The sequence below is a fragment of the Coregonus clupeaformis genome, chromosome 21 (genome assembly GCF_020615455.1).
Source record: "Coregonus clupeaformis isolate EN_2021a chromosome 21, ASM2061545v1, whole genome shotgun sequence".
In the NCBI taxonomy this organism is placed as follows: Eukaryota; Metazoa; Chordata; class Actinopteri; order Salmoniformes; family Salmonidae; genus Coregonus; species Coregonus clupeaformis.
The window spans coordinates 54,078,432-54,099,266 of record NC_059212.1 but is presented as its reverse complement, the minus strand read 5'-3'; the positions used below and the strand labels follow the sequence as shown (position 1 = coordinate 54,099,266).

The 20,835-nt window shown below is 43.3% G+C and overlaps 1 protein-coding gene across 2 annotated transcripts; it reads right to left on the bottom strand.

Annotated features, from left to right (window-relative positions):
• Positions 1-348: 348 nt before the first annotated feature.
• On the bottom strand, positions 349-5,515 carry LOC121535430 (zinc finger protein 420). Of its 2 annotated transcripts, none has more exons than XM_041842488.2 (4): positions 5,073-5,515; positions 2,954-3,700; positions 1,980-2,753; positions 349-1,599 (listed from the first exon to the last, which is right to left on the bottom strand). In XM_041842488.2, the coding sequence occupies exons 1-4, from the start codon at positions 5,335-5,337 to the stop codon at positions 647-649; spliced, it is 2,739 nt and encodes a 912-aa protein (XP_041698422.2). In that variant the 5' UTR covers positions 5,338-5,515; the 3' UTR covers positions 349-646. The 2 variants fall into 2 exon arrangements, with proteins under 2 accessions (XP_041698422.2, XP_041698424.2); XM_041842490.2 differs by having other exon boundaries at positions 349-1,596.
• Between the last annotated feature and the right edge of the window lie 15,320 nt (positions 5,516-20,835).

Sequence of the window (20,835 nt, the reverse complement as noted above, 5' to 3'; positions counted from 1 at the left end):
GCCTCCATGCTCTGGACACTACGCTGACAGACACAGCAAACCTTCTTGTCACAGCTCGCATTGATGTGCCATCCTGGATGAGCTGCACTACCTGAGCCACTTGTGTGGGTTGTAGACTCCGTCTCATGCTACCACTAGAGTGAAAGCACCGCCAGCATTCAAAAGTGACCAAAACATCAGCCAGGAAGCATAGGGACTGAGAAGTGGTCACCACCTGCAGAACCACTCCTTTATTGGGGGTGTCTTGCTAATTGCCTATAATTTCCACCTGTTGTCTATTCCATTTGCACAACAGCATGTGAAATGTATTGTCAATCAGTGTTGCTTCCTAAGTGGACAGTTTGATTTCACAGAAGTGTGATTGACTTGGAGTTACATTGTGTTGTTTAAGTGTTCCCTTTATTTTTTTGAGCAGTGTATAACATCTTATCAACACAATTTAGTTGTACTTCTAAATTGTTGCAACACCAACTTGTTACCAATAGCAGACACATTTCCCATACTCATTAATTGGTGTTGATTTGAGTTTTGATGAGGACGAAACAAAGGGTGCATCCCAAATGGCAATCCATTTCCTAAAAAGTAGTGCACTAAATAGGGAATAGGGTGCCATTCGGAACGCAAACCAAGACTCTTTGGCCCTTGATTAACCTGTATGAAGTCTCTGATGAGCTTTCAGGCTGCTCTTCTGAGTGAAACTCTTACCACATATCTCACAGCTGTAGGGCTTCTCACCTGTATGAGTGTGCTGGTGTCTTTCGAAATGACTATGGCGATCAAAACTCTTTCCACAAAAGGAGCATATGAAACATCTATTTCTGGTGTCGTCTGTGGTGGCACTGCTGCCCTCTGTACTGTCAAAACTGTCTATACCAAGGGCAAATAAAATTCCCTCTTGACTGTAGTTTGGTTCTGTGATGTACTCTCTCATCGCTGTTTCCTCCTCTACAGGAAGTGGTGGTGGTGGTACCCGGTCCTGAAACCTGGGTAGTATTCTCTCATCAGCATCCTCCCTGTTCCTTGCATGTAGAGCCATCCCTGCATACTGCTCTTCCTCAATCATATCCAGCTTGTCTTCCTCATCCTGAAAAGACAAGTCTTCAAGTTCCACCTCTCTAGAAGCTGACGTATAGAACCCCTGGTGGTGGTGGTGCAGTCCATCAAAAGGACTGTGATGGTATTTGACACTGGGTGAAACAGGATGGGAATTCTGCTGCTTTGTCACATCGGAGGAGCAACCTGGATGTACTGATCCAGACTCGGTATCACTGTGCCTCTCTGTGAAAGATCTACACAGCTGCGTCTCCCTCCCATCCATGGCATACTCTGGGTCGTCCTGATAACCTGGTCGCTCTGTGGTTTGTTGGTGTTGATGTCCTGACTGACTGAGTATCTGGGATCCAAACTGTTTCTCTTGCTCCGCTTTCCCCACCAAGCCCTGCCCCCTGCTCTCCTCCTCACTGTGCCCACAGACAGGCTGTGCTTCAGCAGGTGGGGGCTGATCCGTCGGTTCCTCTGGGTTCTCCGAGGGTCTAGGATAAACGTCAGGCTTCTCATCATCAAGCGGAGGTTGTCCCGTTAGCATGTCAGCACCGTCTGCTTGACAGGAAAAGAGTATGAAGTATTTTAGCATAGATTTTAACAACAATACGGCAATTCAAACAATGTAAATCATCCAACGTGAACTGTTTAACTTAATCATAATCCACTGATAGAGAACGGGAAAACACTTTGTGTCCCAAATGGCACCCTATTCTGTATGTAGTGCACTACTATTGATCAGATCCCTATGGGCCCAGGTGAAAAGTAGTGCACTATAAAGGGAATAGGGTACCATTAAGGACGCAACCTTATATAATGATATAACAGGCATACTGTCTGTTAATTACAGAATAATTAACTGATTTACGCACTTAAGAGTTAACCTTTTTCATGTATTAAAAGTATGAAAACACATAAATATTATTCTCGTCTCTTACCTCTGTGAGTTTTCAGATGCCCTTTGAGGCTACCCTTCTGGTTGAAACGCCTTCCACATATGTCACAACTGTACGGTTTCTCACCCGTATGAATTCGCTGGTGCCTTTCCAGATGACCAACACGCTCAAAAACTTTCCCACAGAATGAGCAGATGAAGCACTTCTTGTCCTTGGTGACTCCTTGGAAGGTTTTAACTTTCCTTGGAAAACCAGAGAAGATGGGCTGATGGTTCAGAGAAGCCCCGTCCATGCCCTGTGAGTTTGGCTGTACTGTCCCGTCACATGCTATCAAGAGTGTGTCTGAAGGTCCATAATGTTGCTGTCCGACCCGTAAAATCATATCCTCTCTGACATCTACATATGGTTTCCCTGGAAATGAAGCACTGCTGCATGACGCCGCCGCCATACCTGGGACAGGAGGTACAGGAGAGTGATCAGTGAGACACTGGGAGTTCTGACCTGAACTGCTGAAATATTCTGAATTGCTTGTCTCTATATCATTGTCTGCTTGTGAACCGGACATCCACGGCTGGCTGTCTCTCTCGTACATTGACAGTTCCTCATCCAGTTGATGTTCTGCTCTCCCTGCAGTCTGTTCTTCTGCTTTATGATCCAGTATCTGGGATGCATCCTTCTCCTCCCCTGGCTCAGACTTCATAGGCATTTCAGGAGCAGTTTGGATCACTTCGTCCTTTTCGTTGCACCGCTCTTCCTCAGACTGACGTCTATCCAGGGAAGGCTTCTCCTCTGTGTTAGCTAGTCCGTCCATCGATACTGTGTGGAAAGATCACATTTGATTGATAAAATATTGATGCATCGGTTGTGTCCCAAATAGCACCCTATGGGCTTTGGTCAAAAGTAGTGCACTACATAGGGAAAAGGGTGCCATATGGGATGCATACATGGAATTATTTATGCCCTATAATAACTAGCGTACTATCTGATGTCATTATCTAGTGATTCTAGTATCTTACCTCTGTGAGTCTTCAGATGCCCTTTGAGGCTACCCTTCTGGTTGAAACACCTTCCACAAATGTCACAACTGTACGGTTTCTCACCCGTATGAATTCGCAGATGTCTTTCAAGATGACTGTAACGTTCAAAACTTTTTCCACACAGTGTGCAAATGAAGTGTTTATTAACCTGGCAAAACCTATTGGTCCTCGCTCTCCTTGCGGTATTATAATTCGGGCCAAAACCGAATACGCTTTGAGGGTCTGGGTTTGACTTTACTGTGCCGTCGCTTGTTCTCCTGAGCGCGTCTGACTGACGATAATGTTGTTGTTGTCTGAGCTGTAAAATCATATCCTGTCCGACATCTGACTCTAAATATGGTTTCCCTGGAAACGAAACACTGCTGCATGATGCTTCCGCCATTCCGGAGGTTCCAGGAGAGTGATCAGGGAGACACTGAGGGTTCCGACCTGAACTGTTATTAAAATCCTCTGAATTGCTCGTCTCCATATCATTGTCTTCTTGTGTACTAGACATCCACAGCTGGCTGACTCTCTCGTACGTTGACAGTTCAGCATCCAGATGATCCTTGTCTTTTCTCCCTGCAGTGTGCTCTTCCTGGTCACCCTCCTCCACTCCTGGCTCAGTCTTCACTGGAGTCTCATCCGCAGGTCGAACGCCTTCATCCTTTTCATTACCATATTCCTCAGGCTGCAGTTTCTCAAGCGACGTCCTCCCCACACAAGTGGTACCGCTTTTACCAGGCCCTGTGGAAACATTCAGTCATCAAAATCCTTTATCGTTTGTTTTAATAGTAATCAAAATAGACCAATATGTTATATTGGGCTCATTTCTGGAGGGGGAAATTATATTTGAGATGTCAGTATCATTTTATTTTGGAGTAGGATTTCCCTTTAAAAAATCACCAGAACTGACCTTCTCACAGTCATTCTCCCCCCCAATACTGTTAGGTCCCTCCGCGACCCCCAGCGCGCCCCCCAAACTAGGGACCACCCATCTCCCAAATCAACCACTGAGTATACCCCCTGGACAGGATACTAGTCTGTTGTAGGGCCTTACTCCCAATCCATCTCCTTAATGCAAGTACCAAACAGAGTCTGTGTTCAAATCAATGACTTGTATAATACACTAGATGACTGACAGGGGGCGCTGTGTTGAAGCCACTGTGCCTCCATCTTGGCAATCCTTCACCATTGTAAAGAAATATTTTGGAAGGTATAGAAACGCATTTATTAATGTCTACATTACTGAATTCATACTTTTACATTATATTATGTGAGCTAAAAATAAAAATAAAATACATAAAAACGTTTTCCTTAAAGTATAGTTTTTTTTTTAGATGACTAACGTTACTGTACCCACTACAACAACAAAAATACTTAAATGCATGTAATTTTGTCTTTGAAACATTTAATTTAAATACTGGGCTCCCGAGTGGTGCAGTGGTCTAAGGCACTGCATCTCAGTGCTTGAGGCGTCACTACAGACCCCCTGGTTCGATTCCAGGCTGTATCACAACCGGCCGTGATTGGGAGTCCCATAGGGGCGGCGCACAACTGGCCCAGCGTCGTCCGGGTTTGGCTGGTGTAGGCTGTCATTGTAAATAAGAATTTGTTAGGTAAAATAAATAAAAACTGTAGAATTCCATTCATTCCTTTGGAGGACTACTCCTACTGGGGAGTGCCGGTAGCTTCAAAGTCACTCAATGGCCAATACATAACATTGGCAATCCAGGACTATATATAAACATCACTTACATTTTAGTCATTTAGCAGACGCTCCTATCCAGAGTGCATACATTTTTTCATACTTGTTCAAACCCCCAACCTTCCAATCTCAGGGCGTAGGCCTGCACTCTGACCACAAGGCCACTGAGTTGGTTATAATGATAGTCTTTCCTATTCATCTCCCATCCCATTGGGCAGTCAGAGATATGACTGGAGGACGAGGCCTTCAGACTGAAAATTATTAGCCCTGAGAACGTGAGTAGGCTGACTAAATATGCCTAGCTACATTGTTTCCCTGCGAAATGGTAACATTGTTAGAAGACTAATGTTACGTGCACAGTTAGCTATTGATTGATAGTAAAAGTGAGTTAGTACTACTACGTCGACCCACCTCTCCCAAGATTCTCAGCAGCAACTGATCGACCATGATGAATGCGTTTTCGAGCTTGAATCCCTCGAGCTCTTCGAAGCTCGCTGTCAAGTTGTTGTACAGTCTTTTTCAGGACGTTGATTTCATTTTCCCGTTGACACATTTCCACACGTAACACAACTATGCCATCGTCGACTACTTTGCTAATTTCTGCAACCGCAGTTTTAGAAAGTACCTCTATGATGGAAGCGATCTGAGCCCGGAGCGAAACACTTTTGCTCAACATTTTCAGATGTTTGCGAAAACTAAACAGAGCTCTGTCTGACTTCTGCAGAATATTTAAAAGTTGTATCTAAGTAATATGCTACTGGTGACTAATAATATGGTTTGAATATGCTAGGAACAATTCGACCCGTGTAGTTCTGTGCTAATCGCTGCATGCACCACTGTGAAGCAGGCAAGGATAACTAAGTACTTCCGGGTCACGGATTTTTTGTAATCTTTCAGAATAAGAGTCCTGTCATGTATACTTTGTGAACGAATAATTAGGGCGAAAATGTCCAGAATTATCAATATATTATATTCTTGTTATCATACAAAGAATAATTCAAAATACTTCTATTCGATATTATGTGATTTATTTGTTTATTTTTTCAAGCCTAAATGGTCAACAATGTTGTTGTTTTTGTGTACTCCTACCATTTATTGCACCATACACAATTTCCTGTACATCGTGTAGCAGTAAAAGGGGGTTCCATTCTACTCAGGAACACGTGTAGTTTACAAATCCACAGAGTTTACACCCAGAGGATCGTCGGTGCTCATTTTGCGGCCCTTAAAGAGTGTCCAATCAGCTAAATTCCAATCATCATCATTAGGATAATGTAGGTCATTTACAGGTGATCCACTGATCACATTGTTTCCATTGTTTCGCTTAAGCAGTTAGCTTCTCACCTAATCACCTGCTAATAGTCGGAATTTGGCACCTCCATTATAAGGCAATCCAAGAGTGCAAGTCTGGTATGGAATGGCGTTTTATTTCATACTGCAAGCAAATGAAGAATAAGATAAAATGATAAATGTATTCCTTTGTAATTAAGATATAGTCCTGAATTAGTCAGTCAGCAGAGAGTTAAAGTGACAGTACAAACGTGCAGACTGGACCCTGGTTTTATGGACACAATGGATCGTTTTGCCTGTACAGTGCTATATTTGTACCATTGAGGGCCGGTTTCCCAGACAGATATTAAACCTAGTCCTGGACTAAAAAGCTTGTTCAATGACGATTCTCCATTGAAAGTGCTTCTTAGTCCAGAACTAGGTTAAATCTGTGTCTGAGAAACCGTCCCATAGTGTCCAGGGGCCCCGTGCAAACGTTTTGTTAAAACTCATCTGTTTTGTATGCTATGGACTCTAGTGAGTAGGCTGGACCCTGGTTTTATGGAAACACAATCGATTATGTACGGTGCAATATTTGTGTCCAATATGAAAAACGTACTGAATTTAAGCTGATTGGTCACTTTTTAAGGAACACAAAATGATCAGTGGCACTCCTCTGGGTGTAAACTCTGTGGATTTGGAAAGTAGAAGTGCTCCTGAGTAGAATGAATCCCCCCTTTTACTGCGACACAACATACGGGAAATTGTGTATGGTGCAATATGTATGTCTAATATGAAAAACCTACTAATATGAAAAACGATTTAAATGTGTTTTCTAAAGTTTATTATAATAATTATAATATTTATATTATAATTTTTTTGTACAATTATATTTATTATCCTATTTTTTATGACCTTAGCTGCCTATAGACCTACTATATTATTATTATTATTATTATTATTATTATTATTATTATTATTAACAGTAGCATTATAAATAATGTTTTGTTGTTTGAATTTCTGGTGTTACCATAATAACTAGTAATCATTACTTCCAATGCTGTTAAAATATTGGCAATGCTATAATATTATTTGTGCTACTAAGCAGAGGTGGGACAAAGTCATTGTTATGCAAGTCACAAGTAAGTCTCAAGTCTTTGCCCTCGAGTCCCGAGTCAAGTCGAGTCAAAGATGAGGCAAGTCCCAAGTCGAGTCAAAAGTCAAAGCCATCAAGTCTCAAGTCGAGTCCAAAGTCCTACATTTTAGTTTCGAGTCATTTCAAGTCCTCTTAGCAAGCCTTTGCAAGTCATTACAAGTCCTCGTAGCAAGTCTTCTCGAGTCATAAGGCGCAAGTCCAAGTCAAGTCACGAGTCATTGATGTTAAAGTCCAAGTCGAGTTGCAAGTCTTTGTACATTTTGTCGAGTCGAGTCTGAAGTCATCAAATTCATGACTCGAGTCTGACTCGAGTCCAAGTCACATGACTCGAGTCCACACCTCTGCTACTAAGCCTATTAACTTTTTTCCATTTTTTATATAGTCAAACAAAATTCTAAGTCTGCTAACATTTCCTAGTAAAATGTTACGAATTTCGACAATCACACATCTTACTTGTGGGACTTTTATTCTGAAGGGAAATTGCCGAGGTCAAGGCCTTATTCTTGCTGGTTTTCAGCGCCTCAGAGCTCATGCACGCAACAAAGTAAAATAGGGGGGATTATGATGGTAAGTGATGAAAGTAGTGAACAGTAAATAGAGGAGATTATGCGCAAAGGAAATTGAGATCTCATTTCGCTTTTTTGAAGAAACAAAGAAAAATAACATGACAAGAGGTTCCACATCTTTAATACTTTATATATTAATACTTTATATTTTGGAAACCTAAACCTTCTCAGTACAGTTGGAAAATATCTCCGGTAAACTTTATTTTGAATCCCAAAATACAAGAACTGAAAATAATGTACTTTTTACTCCATACATTTTCCCTGACAAGCAAAAGTATTCATTACATTTTGAATGCTTAGCAGGACAGGAAAATGGTCCAATTCACACACTTATCAAGAGAACATCCCTGGTCATCTACTGCCTCTGATCTGGCGGACTCACTAAACACACATGCTTCGTTTGTAAATGATGTCTGAGTGTTGAAGTGTGCCCTTGGCTATCCGTAAATAAATAAAAAACACGAAAATGGTGCCGTCTGGTTTGCTTAATATAAGGAATTTGAAATAATTTATACTTTTACTCTTGATACTTAAGTATATTTAAAACCAAATACTTTTAGACTTTTACTCAAATAGTATTTTACTGGGTGACTTTCACTTTTACTTGAGTCATCTTCTATTAAGGTATCTTTACTTTTACTCAAGTATGACAATTATATACTTTTCCCACCACTGGCTATAACCATGTCACCGCCATGATAAAAATGTCATAAGACATGGACTCGAGTGATTGGCTACCAGCAAGCTATAAACATGTGATTGGATGTTTTAACGTTCATTTCAAAAAGGGTCCCTGCTATCTGGAATCCTTGGGATGTCCAACTCTGACATCACCCCATGGAATTTGAAACTTAAAATTATTAAAGCGGCAGGTAGCTTAGCGGGTAAGAGCGTTGTGCCAGTAACCGAACGGTCGCTAGTTCTAATCCCAGAGCCGACTAGGTGAAAAATCTGTCGATGTGCCCTTGAGCAAGGCACTTAACCCTAATTGCTCCTGTAAGTCGCTCTGGATAAGAGCGTCTGCTAAATGACTAAAAATCTAAATGTAAAGCCCCCAGCTAGCTGAATCCCAGACAGTGGTAAAGTGTGGGAGGCAATGTCTGCTCAGGCCTTAGGGCAGTGTTTCCCCTTTACGATTCTTACATTCCTATTTATGTAGCTAGTAACAGGTAGGTAGGGTTGCCATGTCCATGTTTATCCTTCAAAATTGGGCTACTTTGAAAATGATGTTACGGGTGAAAATGTATTATTGGTCACGGCTTGCAGGTTTTTGGGCTACTTCTGAACTGCACCACGGCCGCCTTGGCATTTTTTAAAATTTTATTGATGAATTTAACTGTCAAATAAAATGTTATTCATCACATGCTTTGTAAACAACAGGTTAGGGTTAGGGTTTCACTAACAGTGAAATGCTTACGGGCCCTCCCCAACAATGCACAGAGAAAGAAAAATTAAAACCAAAAAAAGTAATAACACGTAATAATAAATACACAGTGAGTAACGATAACTTAGCTATATACACAGGGTAACTGTACCGAGTCGATGTGCAGGGGTACAAGGTCTTTGAGGTAGATATGTACATATAACTAGGAATAAAGTGACTAGGCAACAGGATAGATAATAAACAGTAGCATCAGTGTATGTGATGAGTCAAAAAAGTTACTGCAAAAAGGGTCAATGCAGATAGTCCGGGTAGCTATTTGGTTAACTATTTAGCAGTCTTATGGCTTGGGGGTAAAAGCTGTTCAGGCTCCTGTTGGTTCCAGACTTGGTGCATCGGTAGCGCTTGCCGTGCGGTAGCAGAGAGAACAGTCTATGACTTGGGTGGCTGGAGACGTTGACAATCTTTAGGGCCTTCCTCTGACACCGCCTGGTATAGAGGTCCTGGATGGCAGGGAGCGCGGCCCCAGTGATGTACTGGGCCATACGCACTACCCTCTGTAGCACCTTGCGGTCGGAGGCCAAGCAGTTGCCATACCAGGCGGTGATGCAACCAGTCAAGATGCTCTCAATGATGCAGCTGTAGAACTTTTTGACGATCTGAGGGCCCATGCCAAATCTTTTCAGCCTCCTGAGGGGGAAGAGGTGTTGTCACGCCCTCTTCACGGCTGTGTTAGTGTGTGTGTACCATGATAGATCCTTAGCGATGTGGACACCAAGGAACTTGACGCTCTCGACCTGCTCCACTACAGCCCCATCAATGTGAATGGGGGCGTGCTCGGCCCTCTGTTTACTGTAGTCCACGATCATCTCCTTTGTCTTGTTGACATTGAGGGAGAGGTTGTTGTCCTGGCACCACACTGCCAGGTCTCTGACCTCCTCCCTATAGGCTGTCTCATCATCATCGGTGATCAAAACTACCACCGTCTTGTCGTCAGCAAACTTCATAATGGTGTCGTGTACAGCCACACAGTCGTGAGCGAATAGGGCGTACAGGAGAGGACTAAGCACGCACCCCTGAGGGGCCCCCGTGTTGAGGGTCAGCATTACATATGTCAGGAAGTCCTTGGTCCACTTGCAAAGGGAGGTGTTCAGTCCCAGATTCCTTAGATTAGTGATGAGCTTAGAGGGCTTAGTGATGAGCTATGGTGTTGAATGCTGAGCTGCAGTCAGCTGTAGGTGTTCCTATTGTCCAGGTGGGAGAGGGCAGTGTGGAATAGAGATTTCGTCATCTGTGGATCTGTTGGGGCGGTATGAGAATTGGAGTGGGTCCAGGGTGTCTGGGATGATGGTGTTGATGTGAGCCATGACCAGCCTTTCAAAGCTTTTCATGGCTACAAATGTGAGTGCTACGGGGTGATAGTCATTTAGGCAGGTTACCTTGGCATTCTTGGGCACAGGGACTGTGATGGTCTGCTTGAAACATGTAGGTACTACAGACTGGGTCAGGGAGAGGTTGAAAATGTCATTGAAGACACTTGCCAGCTGGTCAGCGCATGCTCTGATTGCTTGTCCTGGTAATCCTTCTGTTAGCCTGTTTAAATGTCTTACTCACATTGGCTATGGAGAGCGTGATCACACAGTCGTCCAGAACAGCTGGTGCTCTCATGCATGGTTCAGTGTTGCTTGCCTAGAAGCATTTAGCTAGTCTGGTAGGCTAGCGTCACTGTGCAGCTCACGGCTCGGTTTCCCTTTGTAATCTGTGATAGTTTGCAAGCCCTGCCACATCCAACGGGCGTCAGAGCCGGCGTAGTAGGATTCGATCTTAATACTGTATTGACGCTTTACCTGCTTGATGGCTCGTCGGAGGTCGTAGCGGGATTTCTTAGAAATTTCCGGATTAGAGTCCCCGCTCCTTGAAAGTGGCAGCTCTAGCCTTTAGCTCAGTGCAGATGTCTTCTGGTTGGGATACAGTGAGGGAAAAAAGTATTTGATCCCCTGCTGATTTTGTATGTTTGCCCACTGACGAAGAAATGATCAGTCTATAATTTTAATGGTAGGTTTATTTGAACAGTGAGAGACAGAATAACAACAAAAAAATCCAGAAAAACGCATGTCAACATTTTTATAAATTGATTTGCATTTTAATGAGGGAAATAAGTATTTGACCCCTCTGCAAAACATGACTTAGTACTTGGTGGCAAAACACTTGTTGGCAATCACAGAGGTCAGACGTTTCTTGTAGTTGGCCACCAGGTTTGCACATATCTCAGGAAGGATTTTGTCCCACTCCTCTTTGCAGATCTTCTCCAAGTCATTAAGGTTTCGAGGCTGACGTTTGGCAACTCGAACCTTAAGCTCCCTCCACAGATTTTCTATGGGATTAAGGTCTGGAGACTGGCTAGGCCACTCCAGGACCTTAATGTGCTTCTTCTTGAGCCACTCCTTTGTTGCCTTGGCCATGTGTTTTGGGTCATTGTCATGCTGGAATACCAATACACGACCCATTTTCAATGCCCTTATTGAGGGAAGGAGGTTCTCACTCAAGATTTGACGGTACATGGCCCCGTCCATCGTCCCTTTGATGCGGTGAAGTTGTCCCTTAGCAGAAAAACACCCCCAAATCATAATGTTTCCACCTCCATGTTTGACAGTGGGGATGGTGTTCTTGGTGTCATAGGCAGCATTCCTCCTCCTCCAAACACGGCGAGTTGAGTTGATGCCAAAGAGCTCCATTTTGGTCTCATCTGACCACAACACTTTCACCCAGTTCTCCTCTGAATCATTCAGATGTTCATTGGCAAACTTCAGACGGGCATGTATATGTGCTTTCTTCAGCAGGGGGATTTCAGTCCTTCACGGCGTAGTGTGTTACCAATTGTTTTCTTCGTGACTATGGTCCCAGCTGCCTTGAGATCATTGACAAGATCCTTCCATGTAGTTCTGGGCTGATTCCTCACCGTTCTCATGATCATTGCAACTCCACGAGGTGAGATCTTGCATGGAGCCCCAGGCTGAGGGAGATTGACAGTTATTTTGTGTTTCTTCCATTTTCGAATAATCGCACCAACTGTTGTCACCTTCTCACCAAGCTGCTTGGCGATGGTCTTGTAGCCCATTCCAGCCTTGTGTAGGTCTACAATCTTGTCTCTGACATCCTTGGAGAGCTCTTTGATCTTGGCCATGGTGGAGAGTTTGGAATCTGATTGATTGATTGCTTCTGTGGACAGGTGTCATTTATACAGGTAACAAGCTGAGATTAGGAGAACTCCCTTTAAGAGTGTGCTCCTAATCTCAGCTCGTTATCTGTATAAAAGACACCTGGGAGCCAGAAATCTTTCTGATTGAGAGGGGGTCAAATACTTATTTCCCTCATTAAAATGCAAATCATTTTCCTTGCATTAAAGTCCCCGGCCTCTAGGAGCGCCACCTCTGGATGAGCATTTTCTTGTTTGCTTATGGACCTACAGTGGGGAAAAAAAGTATTTAGTCAGCCACCAATTGTGCAAGTTCTCCCACTTAAAAAGATGAGAGAGGCCTGTAATTTTCATCATAGGTACACGTCAACTATGACAGACAAATTGAGAAAAAAAATCCAGAAAATCACATTGTAGGATTTTTAATGAATTTATTAGCAAATTATGGTGGAAAATAAGTATTTGGTCAATAACAAAAGTTTCTCAATACTTTGTTATATACCCTTTGTTGGCAATGACACAGGTCAAACGTTTTCTGTAAGTCTTCACAAGGTTTTCACACACTGTTGCTGGTATTTTGGCCCATTCCTCCATGCAGATCTCCTCTAGAGCAGTGATGTTTTGGGGCTGTCGCTGGCTAACACAGACTTTCAACTCCCTCCAAAGATTTTCTATGGGGTTGAGATCTGGAGACTGGCTAGGCCACTCCAGGACCTTGAAATGCTTCTTACGAAGCCACTCCTTCGTTGCCCGGGCGGTGTGTTTGGGATCATTGTCATGCTGAAAGACCCAGCCACGTTTCATCTTCAATGCCCTTGCTGATGGAAGGAGGTTTTCACTCAAAATCTCACGATACATGGCCCCATTCATTCTTTCCTTTACACGGATCAGTCGTCCTGGTCCCTTTGCAGAAAAACAGCCCCAAAGCATGATGTTTCCACCCCCCATGCTTCACAGTAGGTATGGTGTTCTTTGGATGCAACTCAGTATTCTTTGTCCTCCAAACACGACGAGTTGAGTTTTTACCAAAAAGTTATATTTTGGTTTCATCTGACCATATGACATTCTCCCAATCCTCTTCTGGATCATCCAAATGCACTCTAGCAAACTTCAGACGGGCCTGGACATGTACTGGCTTAAGCAGGGGGACACGTCTGGCACTGCAGGATTTGAGTCCCTGGCGGCGTAGTGTGTTACTGATGGTAGGCTTTGTTACTTTGGTCCCAGCTCTCTGCAGGTCATTCACTAGGTCCCCCGTGTGGTTCTGGGATTTTTGCTCACCGTTCTTGTGATCATTTTGACCCCACGGGGTGAGATCTTGCGTGGAGCCCCAGATCGAGGGAGATTATCAGTGGTCTTGTATGTCTTCCATTTCCTAATAATTGCTCCCACAGTTGATTTCTTCAAACCAAGCTGCTTACCTATTACAGATTCAGTCTTCCCAGCCTGGTGCAGGTCTACAATTTTGTTTCTGGTGTCCTTTGACAGCTCTTTGGTCTTGGCCATAGTGGAGTTTGGAGTGTGACTGTTTGAGGTTGTGGACAGGTGTCTTTTATACTGATAACAAGTTCAAACAGGTGCCATTAATACAGGTAATGAGTGGAGGACAGAGGAGCCTCTTAGAGAAGAAGTTACAGGTCTGTGAGAGCCAGAAATCTTGCTTGTTTGTAGGTGACCAAATACTTATTTTCCACCATAATTTGCAAATAAATTCATAAAAAATCCTACAATGTGATTTTCTGGATTTCTTTTCCTCAATTTGTCTGTCATAGTTGACGTGTACCTATGATGAAAATTACAGGCCTCTCTCATCTTTTTAAGTGGGAGAACTTGCACAATTGGTGGCTGACTAAATACTTTTTCTCCCCACTGTATACAGCTCGTCGAGTGCGGTCTTGGTGCCAGCATCGGTTTGTGGTGGTAAATAGACAGCTGCAAAAAATATAGATAAACTCTCTTGGTAAATAGTATGGTCTAAAGGTTATTCTAACTCAGGCGAGTAGAACCTCCTGACTTCCTTCATATTAGAGATCACACACCAGCTGTTGTTAACAAAGAGACACACACCACCCCCCTTGAGCTTACCTGAGGCTGCCGTTCGGTCCTGCCAATGCATAGAAAAACCAGCTAGATGTATATTATCCATTTCCTTGTTCAGCCACGACTCCGAGTAACACAGGATATTACAGTTCTTCAGGTCCCGTTGATAGGATAGTCTTGAATGGAGCTCGTCCAGTTTGTTCTCCAGTGATTGTACGTTGGCCAATAGAACGGAGGGTTTATTTACTCTCCGACGTAGTTTCATCAGGATGTCCGCACGTCTTCCTTTTCTGAGTTGTGCCAGTAACCCGAAAGGTCGCTGGTTCTAATCCCCGAGCCGACTAGGTGAAAAATCTGTCGATGTTACCTTGAGCAAGGCACTTCACCCTAATTGCTCCTGTAAGTCGCTCTGGATAAGAGTGTCTGCTAAATGACTTAAATGTAAAAATGTGAGAAGTATGTCGTGCGCCGCCGACTCGTTGAAGTAGAAATCTTTGAGGGGGGTGTGTGTGTTGAGGACAGTCATTAGTGTTGGGAGAGTGATGCAGCAGGCAGTCATGACAAGTGATGTGAGAACAAAGGACTAATCAACTAGCACTAGCTAGCTAAATACTTCTCCCTCATAATTCTTGTTTGCCTCATTTGTTGTATCCTGACCGCCCCCCAGTCCTACCAATCATTACTAGAGCCAACACAGCAAGGGAGAGAAACTGATAAATAATCATCCAACAGTTAGAGAGAGGGAGAGAGGATCGAAAGGTGTGCTTTCTCACTGGGTATGTAGCCAGGGCTAGTCGCCCTGAGGACTATAAAAAAAACGATGTCTGGGAAATTCCACAAATTAACTTTTAACAAGGCACACCTGTTAATTGAAATCCATTCTAGGTGACTACCTCATGAAGCTGGTTGCGAGAATGCCAAGAGTGTGCAAAGCTGTCATTAAGGCAAAGGGTGGCTACTTTGAATAATCTAAAATCTAAAATATATTTTGATTTGTTTAACACTTTTTTGGTTACTACATGATTCCATATGTGTTATTTCATAGTTTTGATGTCTTCACTATTATTATACAATGTATAAAATAGTAAAAATAAAGAAAAACCCTTGAATGAGTAGGTGTGTCCAAACTTTTGACTGGTACTGTATATATATATATATATATATATATATATATATGTGTGTGTATGTATGTATGTGTGTGTGTGAATATTTTTTATTTATTTAATTTTCATTGTTGGACATCAAAGACTATAAAACACCAGGAAATCAGCTCCAAGTGATTTTAATTTAAGAAATCTGTTCCCAAGTATTCCCACGCATAATAGAGAGACATGTGATTGTATACAAATGTAAGCAAGGTTTGAAATGATTATGTTTTAGTCAAACATTATATCTGTTTGGCCTTCTTGCAGTCAATTTGCAGTTTACTAATTATTTGTAATTATAAACTGGGTGGTTCGAGCCCCGAATGCTGATTGGCTGACAGGTATGACAAAACATTTATTTTTACTGCTCTAATTACGTTGATAACCAGGTTATAATAGAAATAAGGCACCTCGGGGGTTTGTGGTATATGGCCAATATACCACAGCTAAGGGCTGTATCCAGGCACTCCGCGTTGCGGCGTGCATAAGAACAGCCCTTAGCCGTGGTATATTGGCCATGTACCACACCCCCCTCGGGCCTTATTGCTTAATTATGTTCCGGCACCCCGACCATCCGCTCAAGAAGAAATCGACCCGTGGCTAAATCTAGTTGATGATCCCTGCAATATAACCTGGGCTGCCTACACTTTTACATGTAGGCTAATTATTTATATACATTTATGCTAAAATGATTTAAATATTATTCCAATGTTGGCCTTTTTAGAGGCAATTCATTTTTTTCTGGCTCAGTTGACAGCCCCATTTATTTATTTTCAGTAGTAGGCTGTACTCTTATTAGAATTTTAAATCACTTTGAATGACCTAGTTCCTAGATTAGACCCATGTTGCCATATCAAAGCATTTAATTATTTATTTTAAAAAAATTGAGATGGTTCATCTTTGGTTTGGGGTGGATTAAATTGCACTTCAGGACGATTCTGGGACGGCGATGAAAAAAAGTGAGTCTCGAGCCATGCTAGCTAACACAGCCAGAAAGTTGAAGTCAGAGGAGAGAGAGAGAGAGAGAGAGAGAGAGAGAGAGAGAGAGAAAAAAGGAGAGAGAGAGAGAGAGAGAGAGAGAGAGAGAGAGAGAGAGAGAGAGAGAGAGAGAGAGAGAGAGAGAGAGAGAGAGAGAGAGAGAGAGAGAGAGAGAGAGAGAGAGAGAGAGAGAGAGAGAGCGATGCGCAGCGGACAGAGGTGAGGACAGAGAGGTACCAATTAACTCCATTTACTGACTATCAAATGATGATAGTAGTTAGTGATTGATTGATTAATAGTAAAATAAAACTATCTTGATGTACTGGACTCATGATGATCCAGAGGGATGGATGACTGGGACATCAGGCTGCAGCCACACATGAATTGACATTTTCTTTTAAATAAAAGAAGCCAAAAAGCAAAGTGTTGAGGCTTTTAGATTTTTATATTCCAGTTGAAAATCGTATTATTTTAGAGCAATGTGACTTGTATTAACACTATTTCACAATGTTTAACATTGTGTTAACACCATTTCACAATAATGTTTTCTGGAGAAAAAAATAAACATGTCTTAACCATTCACTATCAATCACTTCTATAGTTCAGATTAAATCACTTGTGTGATGAACCAATAACAAAAAGAGAAATGCAGAGAACAAGGTAAAACATTTTTACTAGTTGTATTTAGATTGTCATTATGGAGAAACCTATTGGATACATTTGGCAACTCCTCTCTTGCTGCTAAATCATTTTTGGGGGCTCGTTTTCAGGCCTTGACCAGGTGGGACTGTAGGAGGGGATATGGAATTCAAAGATGAACTGTCAATGGTTTATTACAATCAGACTTCCGGGTGACGTTATACGGTGGCCAAAAACACCAACCCACCTGAACAGGCTGAAAGTCCAGGCGTTTTATTCAAACAGCTCTTACACAAAAGGGGCATTATCATAATTTTCACAATTGTCAGTGTTATTTCGACCTCACTGTGGAAATATCATTACAAAAAAACGGGTTTTTAGACCTTTTAAACTGCACTGCCCCTTCAAGGTAAGGGTTAGCTAGGTAAGGGCTAAGGTTAGGGTTAGGGTAAGGGCTAAGGTTAGGGTTAGGGTAAGGTTTAAGGATAGGGTATAGGGTAGGATTCAAAATAGCACTAACCATTTAAGAAGTGCAAAAGTACAATCAATTATTTGATATAAGTAATACAGCTATTTGAATCCATTGACATACAAATCGCATTGATTTATGTGCAAGACCAGGAAATTAGCAAAGTTCCTAAATACAAAAGAAAGAAAATGTCTGTGTTGGAGCAGATCACCGCCTTTCAAAGTGGGTTGCATTTTGGGGAACCATTTTGGGGAGACCATTTTGGGGATACCATTTTGGGGAACCATTTTGGGGATACCATTTTGGGGATACCATTTTGGGGAGACCATTTTGGGGATACCATTTTGGGGATACCATTTTTCCGACTTAGGTCTACATGTCCACTGCATGAACTTTACAAAAATAATGTGGTCAAAGTTTTGACAACAGTGGACTGCAAGATCCTGCAGCCATCACCTGCATTGTGGGAGGCTCTATTGTCAACCAATCATTAGGGTGTTTTTGTTTGACCCACACGAACCTCACCAAAGACGTAACTGAAACAGGAACCATTTTGCTCCAATTCAGATGCACCTCCCCCGACTTCACTCCTCGACTTTTATCTAGTCGGTTGCTTTAACCTTAAGCTTCGATCACACCGACAGTGTTTGCATTTTGGTACACCAGAAGTACATTCATTTCCAATGGGACGCTGCGTTTGCCTTGCAGCATTGCGTTGCAGAGGCAGTTGCTGTACGTTCTGTGTGGTGCCTACGTTGGATTTATCGAATGTATGCGTCAAACTGTCTGCCGTAGACTGCTTGACAGAAATGGTAGCAGAAGGTGAATGTGGAACTTTTGTTGCACACATATCCAGATAATGCTGCGCAACATTGTGCAGCAAAACACTTTCGGTGTGATCAAGGCGTTACTAATCAAAGCCGCCACAACACGTTATAAATTCAGTGAAGGATATTATGGGAGGAGCTTAGTGGGACACTGGATTATTCCCATGGCCAGTGATATCCGGTATCCCTGGGACGTACATACCCTAACCTTAACCCTTATCTTAACCATTAAACATTTCAATTTCAATGGGGTAGGGACATCCCAAGGATGCAGCAAAAATAACTAACGCCACGTTCAAAACAACTGCAAAACAACTGGGAACTCCGATATCGCTGACATCCGACTTCAGTGCGTTCAAGACAAATGGGAACTCTGAAAAAAAACTAGCTCTGAGTGGGCTTGACCTCGTTTTTTTTCAGAGTTCTCAGTTGTCTTGAAAGCACCATAGATACATTCGGGAAGATAATTGGCAACGTCACTAAAAGTCATAACATTGAGAAAGGACAAAAAGTTTTGGGCAAATTTTTTTTATTTAGATAGCTAGTAGCGAACATTTGCTACTCTCATCTAAAATGAGCTAGCTAGCTAGCATAAGGGATTCCATTCCAAGCAGAGAGGAGTTATTCTATTTGATAGAGCAACGTTGTTGTTTCCCTACAAGCCTTTCATTCTAATAGTAATATATCATATTCTTGACCTTCAACAGATGCACATCTTTTGGCAGGAAAACAAACTCAGCTGGGAGAGTAAAAGTCTCCCATTCAATGGTGTTCCGTTTCAAGTTGTGGGCACAAAGATGTGTGAATGCCACCAGGGGAAAGACAGGCAAACAAAAGCCAAAGAGAAATACGCTGCTGAAATGAACAAGAAGGCAGTAAGTTATAAGACGGGTCACTGTAATTTATACCATGCACTTTTTACAACATTCATTTCATTTTTTGTGTCCCCTTTTTCTCCCCAATTTCGTGATCACGATCTTGTAAAATGGTGGCACTGTAGAGCCCTGCCTTTACCTAGTAGCCCCGCCTTTACCTAGTAGCCCTGCCTTTCCCTAGTAGCCCTGCCTTTACCTAGTAGCCCCGCCTTTACCTAGTAGCCCTGCCTTTACCTAGTAGCCCCGCCTTTACCTAGTAGCCCTGCCTTTACCTAGTAGCCCTGCCTTTACCTAGTAGCCCTGCCTTTACCTCGCCTTTACCTAGTAGCCCTGCCTTTACCTAGTAGCCCTGCCTTTACCTAGTAGCCCTGCCTTTACCTAGTAGCCCTGCCTTTACCTAGTAGCCCTGCCTTTACCTAGTAGCCCTGCCTTTCCCTAGTAGCCCCGCCTTTACCTAGTAGCCCTGCCTTTCCCTAGTAGCCCCGCCTTTACCTAGTAGCCCCGCCTTTACCTAGTAGCCCTGCCTTTACCTAGTAGCCCTGCCTTTCCCTAGTAGCCCTGCCTTTACCTAGTAGCCCTGCCTTTACCTAGTAGCCCCGCCTTTACCTAGTAGCCCTGCCTTTACCTAGTAGCCCTGCCTTTACCTAGTAGCCCCGCCTTTACCTAGTAGCCCCGCCTTTCCCTAGTAGCCCCGCCTTTACCTAGTAGCCCTGCCTTTACCTAGTAGCCCTGCCTTTACCTAGTAGCCCTGCCTTTACCTAGTAGCCCTGCCTTTACCTAGTAGCCCTGCCTTTCCCTAGTAGCCCCGCCTTTACCTAGTAGCCCTGCCTTTACCTAGTAGCCCTGCCTTTACCTAGTAGCCCTGCCTTTACCTAGTAGCCCCGCCTTTACCTAGTAGCCCTGCCTTTACCTAGTAGCCCTGCCTTTACCTAGTAGCCCTGCCTTTACCTAGTAGCCCTGCCTTTACCTAGTAGCCCTGCCTTTACCTAGTAGCCCTGCCTTTACCTAGTAGCCCTGCCTTTACCTAGTAGCCCTGCCTTTACCTAGTAGCCCCGCCTTTACCTAGTAGCCCCGCCTTTACCTAGTAGCCCCGCCTTTACCTAGTAGCCCCGCCTTTACCTAGTAGCCCTGCCTTTACCTAGTAGCCCTGCCTTTACCTAGTAGCCCTGCCTTTACCTAGTAGCCCCGCCTTTACCTAGTAGCCCTGCCTTTACCTAGTAGCCCTGCCTTTACCTAGTAGCCCCGCCTTTACCTAGTAGCCCTGCCTTTACCTAGTAGCCCTGCCTTTACCTAGTAGCCCCGCCTTTACCTAGTAGCCCCGCCTTTCCCTAGTAGCCCTGCCTTTACCTAGTAGCCCCGCCTTTACCTAGTAGCCCTGCCTTTACCTAGTAGCCCCGCCTTTACCTAGTAGCCCTGCCTTTACCTAGTAGCCCTGCCTTTACCTAGTAGCCCTGCCTTTACCTAGTAGCCCCGCCTTTACCTAGTAGCCCTGCCTTTACCTAGTAGCCCTGCCTTTACCTAGTAGCCCCGCCTTTCCCTAGTAGCCCCGCCTTTACCTAGTAGCCCCGCCTTTACCTAGTAGCCCTGCCTTTACCTAGTAGCCCTGCCTTTCCCTAGTAGCCCCGCCTTTACC